We start from the raw sequence: 13,746 nt of genomic DNA, 5'->3' as shown, positions 1-13,746 counted from the left end.
ATCAGTATAACAAACTGCAAAACCAAGAATCCACACAGAAAGTAGATTTCAATGTTCAAGCTACGCTCATGAAGTTAAAGGAACTGAAACCAGCTCACCTACTACACCATCTACCTTTCCAAGTAGCTTTTCTGCAGTTAATTTTACCCCTTTGTTCTCGGGAAACCTTGAGAAAATGTGGAAACATTTTTGCAAAATGCCCATGATGTGGACCACAAATGTGCATTGCCAGACAATTTTTAGTCAAAAGTAGGATGGTTGAAGTTGCCCGGGGATGCACCTGGTGTAGTCAACTAACATTTTGAAAAATGCTGAAAAATTTTAATCGCTGACAAAAGGTTTAACGTGAGGTTTTTGTTACTACTGTGAAAAACTTCCACCTTTAGACAGAGATCGAGGGAAGATTTTGAATAATTTGTGGACCACATGAGAACTATGTCATACAAAACATATACCCCTGGTCAGGATATCACACAAAACTACAAGCTTCTAGAAGAAGGGATGCATGTGCAACTGATCTTTTATATTCACTTCATGAGGCAGTTCATTTGACATTATTACGTGAAAGATAAATTTGTTGCAGCCCAGGCATGAAACAGTGAGTTGCACTGTGTATTTACTAGTGAGTCAGTTTGCTGCTGATGTAGGCAAGCCTGTCAGACGGCCAATAAAGCATGGCTCCTTACTGCCCTAACAGCTGGGGTTTTGGCATTTGGGATTGCACTGCCCACAGCATCATATAGGTAAACCTGTGACCACAGTGGTCAATCCTGAGCCCGGTAAAATGCACACTTTCATCACAGAGATGTCAGGCACAACCACCCAACGTAGCCACTGGTAAGTAGATGGTGAATGTGAATGGAGAAATGAAAGAAAAACTGTTCCGGATTTTTAGTACATATGGGTGCCCAAGCAAGTTTAGTTTTTCTTTCTCCTGGAGACAAGCGTCCATTAAGACTGCTCCACTTTCTTACTAGTGGTTTATGTAATGAAGTGACAAATCCCACATAGTTAGCTACCATTTGATGCAACTTTTTATGAGTTTGAGATGGAAGCTATAAAGCAGAGAAGGGTTGAATTTAACGCCATACTAGGAAATGATTTCCTGCGCCGGTTTCAGGACACGACTGATTTCCCATTGTCAAATTCGATGAAGCAATTCATCATTTTCGCAGCAACAGAACCTCACAGGTGCAAGCAAATCTGGGGAAGGGGACACTGTGTATCTTGCCGTTAAAGGCAGCCTCTCTTGTGAAAGTAAATAGTGGCACTGGAAGAATTCTCTGGTTGACAGTCAAAATGAAGGAGTCTAAAAAGATCATATTTTTGGTTGATCTATTCTGCCAAAATGATAATACTGACAGAGTACAGGTGCACATGAGATGAGACTTGTGTAGAGCAGAAACATTGGGAGAAAATGTGAGAATTCTGGTGTATCTAGACAATTCTGAAGTACAAAGCATAGTAGTGATACACATACTGGCCAGTATGCAAAAAGTAACCGAGTGTGAAGATTGCTTATCGGAAGAGAGAATTAAGAAAGGAGAGAAATTATTAGCAATCCAAAAACTGTACACAATCACACCACCACTTAAGCAGCAACTGCAAAACTCATAACATTTGACCGATTCCATACAGTTTGCTATATCCTGTTTTAGAGGAGTATTTGTGGTTATTTGAAGAGAGGCAATACTTGCTGACTACTGATTATGTATGCCATGAAATTTTCCTACAGGAAATGCAATGTCAACTGTCCAGATATTGTATTGAATTTTGTATAAATTACAATCTGTTGTGGAAGAAAGAATCCAACAACAACTTGTTGCAGGAATTATTCAACCATCAGCTAGCCCCTGGCTGAGACCAACTGGAATTGCACTTAAATCAATTCACAGTAAGAAGATCTATCGCCTGCATGTAGACATGGGGGCAGTAAATTCGCTGAAGACACGTGGCAACTATTCCTTGACAAGTACTAATGAAACATTGGACAGATTAGGCAACTGTAAGTTTTCCACTACTCTTGAGATGTGTTTGGGCTATTTTAATGCTCCAATAGCCCCTCAGGTCTAGCCAAAAATAAGCTTTCATTGTGCCATCAGGTTTGTACGAGTTTTTGCAGATGCCTTTTGGCTGTAGAAACACACTAGCCAATTTGAGGGATTTGCTGATTTACTGTTACAAGGCTTGAAACCCACAACCTGTTCTGGTTATTTAGATGACTAAGTGTTCTCGTATTCTCCTGAATCATCAAAGGAGCATGCAGAACAACTGAGAAATATATTGACTCTGCTATACAATGTGCAATTAGGTTGAAATAGGAAAAAATGCTCCTTTGCAGATTTGCAAGTTCATTACTTGGGACACTTATCTCCGACAGGGTAAAGCTTGACCCACAACTGACAGATGCCATAGATAATTTCCCTGCTCCTACAAACATAAAGGAATTGCAAAGCTTCCTCAGGTAGGAAATTATTACTATTGATTTGTTAAGGATTATGCTACTGTGACTAAATCCTTACTCAGATTGTTGAAGAAAGGAGTAACTTCTAATGGTCTGCAGAAAGTGAAAATTCTATATAAAAATGTAAGTGTAGGCTTCTGCAGCTGTTGTCACAATCAATAAAATTCTTCTGGGTCTGTAATTGCATTGGCAATGTGTAAAACTTCTGACTTTTCAGCCACTATTAGAAGTGGCCTTCGTCGAAGAAGACCACTTTGCAATAGTGGCCAAAACATTGGAAGTTTTACACACTGACAATTCTGTGTAAAAATTTAAAGAGGCAATAAAAAGTTCACTCTTCCTTATATATCCTCACTCTGAGAAGCTGTTTCTAATCTCCTGTGATACCATGGACTTTGACATAGGTGTCATCCTAAACCAAGAGCCCCATAGTCATGGAAGACCTATTGGTTATGCTTCTCACCAGCTCAACAAGCTGAAATTAACTGTAGTACTACAGAAAAAGAGTTGTTGGTTTTGATGTTTGTGTCAACTACTTCATAAGTTATTCATATGGGAAGAAATTTGCCACGGTACCAAGCCAACCTCCAGTAGCCACCCGACACAGTGGGCTTTAATGTTAGCAAAATATGATTACAAAGTATGCCAAAAGCCCGGAAAACTACACTAGAATGCCAATGCCCTCAAGTGCTGCAAGCAGATTAAGTGTTAACATCAGAATTAAAAGACACAGAGAGAGGACCCAGATTGCCAACAGTATGTCACACTGCATGAATTTGTGTCTCAAGATGGTATCTTGTACTGCAAAACTGCTTTTTGGAAATCTGTTAGAAATATCAAAGTAGCTCCAAACCCGAAGCATTGCTTAATGATGTCATGGCATACAAGTTTATCATAGCATCAAAGGGATTACAAATGCCCGCATTGCTATCTGCTATTGGTGGCAGGGCCAGCTCCACGACGTCAATAAGTACATATGCCCATGCTTGCCGTGCACCCAGATGTCACACCCAATGCGGTTGCAAATTCCTTTGGAGAGTTTATTGGAAGTTTCTAGAGCATTTAAAACTGTAGTACTGAACATAATGGGAGACTTCTCTCAAACCCAGCAGAAGAATAGGTATATTCTGTCAACAACTGATCACTTTCCCGATACCTAATACAATGCCAATTGCTGATATGAAGCAAATAATGTGTCTAAGGCATTTGTAAACCACCAGGTACTACCATTTGGCAGGCTTCATGTTATTTTAACTGGTCAGAGAGAACAACTTTAATGTAATTATTTGCCAAGTGTGTAAACTGCTTGGAATTAAAAGTGGATGACTACCCTCTTCAGTCCAAACGCTAATGACCGTATTGAGCGAGTTCATAAAACCAACTATCAAACATTGTATTATGTGAACACAACACATTCTCTTCAGCCTGGCATGTCCCATTCATCCTACCTGCTGACAATAGCACAATTCACACATCCACTGGACAGACTCCTTACATGATAGGTTACAGCCTTCCCATGAGCTCCCCCTTTGAAACAAACACACTACCACCGGGCATAGACCCAAAGGAGATGCAGAGCTTGCATTCAGACTTAAAACAATCTGGTGCCAAGTACAACATAATAACATTAAAGCTACAGCCAAACAGTTGAAGAGAAGGAATACAGAAGCAGTACTACCCCCCGTATCAGGCAGGTGTCTGTCTATTACTGTGCAATCGATAAGGGAAAGACAATTAAGTTTACTCCCCCTTTTTAAGGTCCTTACCAGATCAAATGTTTAATCTCTCAATCAATGCACAGTTACAACTAATCAAATACACTGTGAGTGTTCACTTTGACAGCCTAAAATCTTATCAGGGAATGCCTCAGCCTGCTGCTCTGATAAGAGCCACCCAAAAACAAGCCATATGCTGTTAGAACACAACTTAGTTTATGTCATAGCCAACATATCCTCTCCATTCTCCTACAAACACTATGGTCAGAGTGGTGCCAATGGACTATTCTTAAACGGTTACAACAGTTCTTTCTATTTCACTCCGCTATTGTAATCTATTCTACTCTATGCCATAATCCACAGGACATTGATTTATCAGAGCTCTCCATTGAAGTGAAACAATTTCGTAATTGTTGGGGATGTAGGATAAAGTAATTTCTCTTCTTTCCTAGTAGCAATTGTTTCATCATCTGCAGGTACATGGTTATAGTTCTGATAGCCAATCTGTAGCATTTTGTGCAATGTTTACTCGAACTGATCATCCTTACATAGACAATACAAAGTCACTAGAATAATGCACACAACATTGTATACACTTTTATTTCCATTTGTCTCTTCCTTTATATTCAGTGGTAAACTGTCATTAAGAGCTTAGTCTGTAGACTCACCTACAGCCAAGAAAGCTATACTAGTCAAAACTAGTGACGAGGACTGGAAACCGCGGGTTCAGCTGTTGACGTCCACCCAGATGGGTGCATTGTTGCCTACTCACTACGCTGCTACCACCGTTCTACAGCTGTAGCTTAGAAAAATTAGTACCCTTTGCCCCACAGTAGTCATTATCCCTAGGTGCATTTTGCAAATGCTTTGCAAAAATGTGTTGATCTGACAAGGTTTCTCCACAAATGGTCGAATGAGAAACAACCATCAATAAAGTTACCTACAATAACCAGGTGCCATACTGATTCTCCCATTTTTGAGCTGCCAATTCTAGTGACCCTACAAAATCACCCCACTGACGATATTCTGTTGGTGAAAACTGCTGTCTATTACTTTGGCAGGAATGTTTAGCTATAATGCTGATTGATGAAGTTTCGGGATCGCAGCCGAATCATCATGAGTTCTTGCTACTATATTTTGGCTGGCAAAACGGAAACGCATACATATTGGCAGCAGCCACAGGTGCATCCTCTATTGAAATCCACAACCTCTGGAAATACTGTTCTATCTGTGGCGTGCAAGAGCAAGCACAACAGTGAAAACTACATGTCCGCCCTCTGTCTGAATGTGGGCTTGTGTCCCTAAAAACAAATGTCAGATTATGAATAAACTCTCTTACAGAAATCACCGGGTCCCAAGCCTTGTCCAGTTGATCTCCACAGATTCTTCAATTACTGAATCCCAAAAATTTCTCGCTAGGACTAAGATTTTCATGGAAGAAAAATCCATAGTGCGTCCTGTGGTAACACAATGCTCAGCTACGGCTGACTTACTGGGCTGCGAAAGGCAAGTGTGGCGTTCATGTTCAACACGCCTTTCATGCACTGTGTGTGTTGTCTGACACACTGGCAAGGAGTTTTGTAGATCCCAGCCTTCCACAGACCCAGATCTGCGAGAAGGGCACTTATCTTCGCCGCTGGCCAAAGACTACTTTAACTTGATGTTTTCTTACGTCCTTCCTACTTTAGATGAAAGGTTGCTGACATATGGAAGGAACACTCTAGACTTGAACACTCCTCTTCTTGATGTTGTGGATGGTCACGTTTCTTCCTTCTTAGCACTGTGCAATCTGATGAGGAGAGTAACCATTACCTCTGAACACTGACTGTAGATATTCCAACTCTTTGTAAGGCTGTCTCCATCAGAAATAACATGAGCTCAGTGCACCAAAGTTCTAAGGATGCTGGTAGTTTGTGAAGGGTGATGGCAATTAGATGCTTGCAGGTAAAGAATGCCCTAATGACCAATGCATCCTCCTTGTAACCAAGACGTCCATAAACGGCAAGCAACCATTCTTCTCTATTGCCATCGTAAACTGAATGTTCTTGTGGATTGCATTCAGATGTCATAATAAAAGTGAGAAGTTCTTCTTCACTATGGAGCCACACTACAAAAGTGTCATCTACATATCACCAGAAGACTCTCGCTTTAAGTTCTGCCGAACCAAGTGCCCTTTCCTTTTTATGGAAGACTTTGAAGAAAGTGCTTTGAACATGAACACCAAACTCACCTTTTGTAGCCCAGTAAGTAGGCTGCAGCTGAGCATTGTGTTACCACAGGTCATGCTATGGATTTTTCTGCCACAAAAATCTACGTCCCAATGAGAACTTTTTGGTATTCAGTAACTGAAGAATCTGTGGGGATACGCCTAGCACAAAATCTTATAAATCATGACAGCGGTTTTCAACTGGACAAGGCTTGGGATTCAGTGATCTCTAATTTCTTCTGAGAGAAGACAGTTTCTTCATAACGACACGTCTGGCGACATCTGACGTAGGGCCGACATATAGTTTTCACCATTACGCATGTGCCTGCACACCACAGACAGAACAGTATTTACAGAGAGCACAGATTTTGATAGAGGGCACTCCTGTAACTGCTGCCAGTGCGCAAGCGTTTCCGCGCCATCTTTTTGCTGTAAAGCTGACACCAGGAATTTGCAGTCTCCAGTGATAGACCCTCGCCTGAAGATGGCTGGATGATTTCCAGCCAAAATATTGTGGCAAGAAGTCAAAGATGATGCAGCTGATATCCCGAAACCTCATCGAACATTCATTCAGTACACCAGGAAAGCTTCAAGAATTACATAATGCAGATTGTTTTATGCTGGTGTTATTATTGCCTTGGTTACAGATTAAGGTACAATTTACCTGAATTTTCATACAGCTGAAATTCTGGATGGTGTGCCAATAAGAACTTTTACTCTCCGCCCTTGAATTTCTTTTAGAGATGCACTGGCTTAAATCAGCCAGCCATTTGGAGTAGCAAAAAGGGACCCGTACTTGAACTTCCTCTAAAGCATATGTAATGATGGCAGCATAATAAACAATTACTTTGGACAATATAGTAACTAGTGTGATAATTATTATATGATGCTTTAGGTGTTTTAATATTTTGTTTGTACTGTATGAACATTCTAACGTGTGCTGTGTAACTCCCTTCCGAATACCCCATGCTACGAACTATGCAGTTCCATTAAGCCCACTCAGATACTGCCTATTCTTCTTAACCTTCTCATTAGAGTTGCCTGCCATTTGCAACTATGGGTTCATGCACCTGATTTTCCCATTCTGCATTTTTAGCAGTTCAAGAATTCAGAGCCCAATTCACACTTCAGTAAGCATTCTGCTTGGAAGTGGATGTGTGACTCCAACTCTACTACAGACTTAAAGAGCGTTTTTGCCACACCGTTTTTAGAACTTGACAAGGTGTGCAGACTTAATGTATATTCACGACTCAAAGGCTAATTTGTGGGATACATACACTTCAAATCTCCTTGCCCCCCCCTCCCCCCCCCCCCCAACTGAGTGTCAGTGTAAAAGACTAGCAGCCCCGACAACTGACTCACACTACACACGCCCTTCGCCAATGGGTGAACAAAAGGTTTGTTGATATAATACCGAGAGATTGGCAGAGTTGCTTAGCATTGTATACAATTATTGTTCGTGTCATGTAAGAAGGGGGGCCCAATTTTCAGCTGTTTAGCGCATACCGCTCCACTAGCCACTGGTGAGCAATAATATTCATTCTCTTTCCAAGCGGCTAGCAGAGAGTTACAGCTAGAGAGCGAGAATCTCGCTCCTACATGCTGCACTGTTGCCACACTTCGCAACAACCAAATTATTCATCCAACTTCCAGTTTTTTTGTTTCCTTTTTTCTTCTTCTTGCAGCAGTGTAGCCGTGAATGCGTATCTTGTAAATGTTTAAATGCGATTAAAAAAAAGTCTGGTGATGGCAATAAACGTAAAGTCCTTCACAAGCAGGTGAGGCGGACTATTTACCGCATTTACAGCTTTTTCAAACATGAATTTAAAAGCAGGTCTCCTACTGTTGACATTGGAAAACACAAGAACAAACTCCAGAACCATGAGGTGTCGGCCAAGAGACCTGTAAAGAGAATTGTAGAGGAAAATGTCAGAGCAGTAGCAACCGTAGAAACAGTTGGTTTCGTGTGGCCTGGAAAGCATTGAAATTGCAAGCAAATTTTAACACAAATGGATAGTTTTAACAACAATGTTTTAAAATGCTCCACATGAATGATGAATACCCGACATAACAAAAATCTGTTACAGTTATGCAGGCTTCAATGGTAAGTGCTCAGCTAACGTAAAGAATTTTAAGACGTTGGTTCCAGATGTGTTAAGAAGAGAGTTTTTAGTTAAAACAGGTGAGCTAGGTGCAGCATGAACTATATCCCATATAAAGATTCATGAGACAAGAGAAGGAGGTAGTTCAACAGTGTATTACCTCGATGAAACATGGGTTAATTAGAATCATTCCAGGATGACCCGCTGCAAAATGAGTGATGATACTGGCAGTTTTAAAGTTCTCACAGGGATAGGTTCTCAGATAATTATTCTGCATGCTGACTCTTGTGAATAAACTTGTATTTATGTGCAAGAAAAACAGCAGTGATTACCATTCGGCAATGAATGCTGCCATTTTCGTGACGTGATTCACAATTCTTGTCATACCTTGCTTCAAAGTCGATCATTGCCAGTTAAAATTCAGTTCTTACAGAGAAAAAAATAAATACAAACACCAGAAAAGCTGATCTCCTGCAGCCCGTTAATTTATACCGTACAAGTCACATGACAGAACGTACAAACCTGACTTCCTTGCACCTGAATGGGATCACCCAGTTTTGCACCCCCACGTGTCACTGTGATTGTAGCCCCATGAAATTAATTTGGGCAAAGGGTTTTAAAGCTATGTGGCAGAAAAAAACAAGACATTCAAGATAACATACAGTGAATTGCTTGTGCATGAGGCAATAGACAATGGGGCAACAGACAACATCCCACCTGAAGCATGGGCACAGACTGTGTGGCATGGTGAAAAGCTTTAGAGAGAAGAATTTGACAGGGAAGTGATGATGGATGTAAGCCTTGAACCTATCATCGCAAATTTAAAATCATATCATTCAGAAGCAGACTCAAATAGAAATGACGATGGTATTATGATGTAGGCTTTGGAACCAAGTAATAATATTTCTCAGTTTCAAAGACTGATGGTTTAAAAATGTGTCTGTCAACATACCAGGTGCATACACAATAATGAGAACTTCCTAGCTTCTTTGATTAGGACTTTGTATCCTTTTAATTATGCAGATTATAATGTTCAGCATATTGTCCACGGAGAAGTTAAGCCTCTCCCACGATGTTTTAAACCTCTGTCATTTTCAAGGCATGAATGGAGAAGGCCCTAAAATGACAGTAACTGTTACTTTTTGATGTTATCGGTCAGATTCCCTGGAGTTATTCCCAGATGACGGATAATTCCTTACTCTCTGCTGCCACGCATTCTCTGTTCTCATCCCCACACGCTTCCTTTCCACTACACCTCTATGCGCGGAAGTGCTGTTCTAGGTGACACGAGCTTTAACACCTTAGCCATCCAGTCTCATATTTGCAATCTTCATTATTACTGTGTATTACTTACATTGCTTGGTCCCTATACTGAAGAACATATCTTAAGAAATCAAAAGTGAGGAACAGTGGAAAAGTGAGAAACAGTGGAACTTGTACAATGGGTATTTGTATTAAAAATTTAGGGAATGGGCAATCAGATGCCATGAATTAACTTCGGTTGGTTACTGTCATCGGCTACTACTTGGTTTTGTTTAGCATGCCCGTGTCTAATTCTTATTTTCCTGCTGAGCTACCCACACCATTCTCTGTCTAAAACTCCCAGCAATACAGCTTTGCTATCTCATCCTTCCTATCCAAAACCACTGAGACATTGCATCCCCCTACCATATCCACTAGCTCCTCTCTTCCGAATTCTGTCATGAGGTGTGAATTTTCCAAATGCACCAATCCAGTATGAAGCTTACGGTATTAACCAACACTAGATCGCGTGTTCCAAGCGCTCATTGATCTCATCTGTGTTCCTGCTCACTGTCACTCAAAAAGCATCTTTTCCGAAATGATTGCATGGATGAACTACTGAACACCCTTGGACATCTGACTGAAACATGTCCACTGAACCTTCATAATGACTAAAGCTATCTCGCTTTCAGTGATGCATTATGTTGCTGCCTTGTTACTGAAGAATTGTATGCCTGCATAACAGTTCCCACAGGAACAGAATATTCTGATTCTAGTTTCACTAAATACACTTGTGTCATCATAATAAGTTTTTGTTTTTAAAACTGCATTTTCAAGCTACCAATCCATGCACTTATCCCTGAGAAAATATTGAGGACTACCATTGTCACTTCCAATTTAGCAGAAATACCATCCCATTGGGTATCAAACCTTTACTCCACAGTCAAAAATATATTATCTGGCATTGACATAAGCATAGAGCCAAATTGGTTACCTTACTCCCCAGTCAAGTATGTGGTAGTCGTCATTCTGTAATGTACTGCCTTCCAAAACCAGTCAGTAATACTATGAATCGAACTCTACCCCATAAGCATCTGAGATTACAAATGCTGATTCTGGTTTTCTTCGAGAGCCAGAATTTGGTGCCAACACTTAAACTTTTGAGAATCCTGTGCCAGTGGTTGTTAAGCTACGACACATTTCATAAGACCAAACAATATGATACTTCCTGGTAAATTGAAATTGTGTGCCGGACCTTGACTCGAACTTGGGACCTTTGTCTTTCGCAGGCGAGTGCTCTCGGTGTGGCGCACAGTTTTAATCTGCCAGGAAGTTTCAATCAGTGCACATTCCGCTGCAGAGTGAAAATTTCATTCTGGAATTTTACTATTAAATCACTGTTCATTTTGAGATAACTAATCTATACGGCAGTCTCATGGTTCAAGTAACACTACCAATCACATCACATATATATCATATGACTTCTCCTGTTGCATAGAAACCCTTGTGAAAGTACATCACTTGCCAGTCCCACAATTTTCTATCTGTTGATAAAGACTGGCAAACACTTGCTGCTCTAACGATTGCCAAGTCAGAATGCTGCATCTGAACAAAGAATTATTTATGCTCAGACAACAGTTGGAACAAACGTGCCTGAATGTGAGATAACCTTTATGCTAGCTGAGTTCATTGAACTCCATGCCCATGAATAGAAACTGCATTACACTTATCTATATTCATTCCTGTTGGAAACTCTCCATACAACTATACTCTATGCCTACACCATCAACTATTACCCTACTCTGGTATGACCATACACTGGTCCCCCAAATCTATGTATATCTTCGGCTAGTACGGAACTGCTGTTTGATAGTTCCCAATGCAATATTACCACTCCTCCTTTCAAGCTGTCTGTGCAGCTGAAATATCATTTCAACAGAGTTTTAAACAATTTCTGCTGTATTTCTCTGACTTTACCTCTTGGAGGTGTGCTCCCACAACAGCTGCTCGCTGCTGCTTGACTTTATCAAGTCATTTACGACAGTCCTTGGATACACTCATTACTCACGAAAGGACAGACTGGTGTGGATCGCGCTATAGCGCATTGGGAATTGGCACAAGCAGAAATATATGTTAACTATGACACTGCCTAGCACCATTTCACTTTTCTAATTCTAGTTCTGCTTGGCATTACAGCATGATTTTTAAACAGAAAAGGTAACTGCATTTGCTTTTGCAAACACCTCAGTCATACCTGAGTCCAGCCAACAGGCAAAGCAGAAAAAGGAGTACCAAAAGGTATGACATTTACTTGACATATTTCACACAGGAATGAAGCAACCAATTGAAGTAATTTTATAGCTGTCTTGAGACAGTAAAATCTTCTCACAATGAAACAGTAGTAGAAAACGTAATTATCAAAATTAGAGAATAAAATGGCAGTAACAATGGATTCCAGGGCTCATGTAGTTACACGAATAATCACTGCTGATAGGTCCATATGCTGTTTTCATAAATGTGCAGAAAAGGCAGTTTAACCTCACATGTGAAAGCATTTATCAAAATGAAGAGAGATCCAAGTACAGAACTGACTATGCAAAATTTCAGGAACCAGTTCAGCCACTGTGCTACTTAATCTTTATGAGTTGATTATATGTACTTTTAGGCTTTTACAAAATATTTTACAAATTTTTCAATAGAATGCCTATGAAATGAGTAGGCAAATGAATTTAGGGTAATAATGACCAAAACAAATTAAAATGTAATATAGTGTTTATATTACCTGGATGTTTAAAGAAGTTGAGTCCCATTATTTCCAACATTTTTACTTGATTTTGATCTTGTGCAACTTAAGTTTGAATCCAAGCATCTCAGAAAGAACTCCTGAGAGGGCCGAAAGTATTACTACCTTTGTAATGGTATAGAGATATGGATTAGCTGATAGTCCTGATATCTTGAAAGGACTCTCCAACTCCTGTCATAATCAATACGAAATGTTTTACTGTTTTTGTCTCAGTGTAAAAAATTAAAGGATATACTTTTTATTGACTAAGTGGTACTACAAATAAGAACCTATACAGTATTTAAGAAAACAGTATAATCCAATAATGTGTGCTATTATATCTACCTTGAGAAGATCAGCTGCTAACTTGAGAACACTGTTTGCCACCATCAGTTCTTCTTTTTTGTGCGGTTTTTGCTCTATCTGAAGATACAGATTTATCTAAGGGGGTAAAAAATAGTCTGAAAACATGCCACAGACAGAAAAAAAACACTATAATCCACAGACAGTGAATTTACATGACACAACTAGCACATGGAAAGGATGTCCACAATTACGTCAGAAAACTGTGAACACCCTATTGTTCAATAAGCAGTATGGACAATTCTGTAACTCTGCTGTGTTTCTGATATGGTCAACTGTGTGGCAGCAACCTGTATAAAAAGTAAGTGTGTAAGGTATCTGATCTCTCCACTATATGCAAACTGTTCCCAATGCTAGACTGAAATGGAATTTTAACTTTGATATCCAGGCACTACTATTAGTATGTTTACATGGACTTCCAAATCCAGTTTTTGGCGAAGCAGTTTATCATTACCTCTTCTGATTAGGTATGTAAACATTCCAGGATTGATTCTGAAAACATGTGTTTAGCTGCTGAATTTTACTTTCTACAATTGACATTCAGCCAAAAATGCTCTGCTGCATCTGATTCATGATGGGATTGTAAGGTTGCTTTTTGTTTTGTTTTAAGTAGGTTAAAGTGGACAAAGTACTTGGTCTAATGTGAATGAAAAAGGGGGAGGGGGAGGCAACAGCCTTGCTGCATTAGTAACTACGATACTACGATTTCTGTCAGATCACCGAAGTTAAGTGCTGTTGGGATAGGCTAGCATTTGGAAGGTGACCACCTGGTCTGCTGAGTGCTACTGGCAAGCGGGGTGCACTCAGTGCTTACACAGCAAACAGAGGAGCTACTTGACTCAGAAGTAGCAGCTCTGATCTCATAAACTGAC

General features: G+C 40.1%; 1 protein-coding gene across 21 annotated transcripts in view; it reads right to left on the bottom strand.

Moving 5' to 3' along the window:
* LOC126336830 (protein phtf) overlaps positions 1-13,746 on the bottom strand; it is a 191,086-nt gene that overhangs the window by 11,331 nt on the left and 166,009 nt on the right. For all 21 annotated transcript variants that reach the window (XR_007565007.1, XR_007565011.1, XR_007565010.1 and 18 more), the window contains 2 exons: positions 12,857-12,952; positions 12,512-12,703 (listed from right to left, as the gene is read on the bottom strand). Coding sequence is in view for 9 of the 21 variants with exons in the window: in XM_050000896.1 (XP_049856853.1) it covers positions 12,554-12,703; positions 12,857-12,952 (246 nt within the window). In the remaining 12 variants the exon portion in view is untranslated. The remainder of the gene's footprint in view (positions 1-12,511; positions 12,704-12,856; positions 12,953-13,746) is intronic.

Source organism: Schistocerca gregaria, chromosome 2, assembly GCF_023897955.1.
Source record: "Schistocerca gregaria isolate iqSchGreg1 chromosome 2, iqSchGreg1.2, whole genome shotgun sequence".
NCBI lineage: Eukaryota > Metazoa > Arthropoda > Insecta > Orthoptera > Acrididae > Schistocerca > Schistocerca gregaria.
This window is presented reverse-complemented; position numbering and strand designations above follow the sequence as displayed.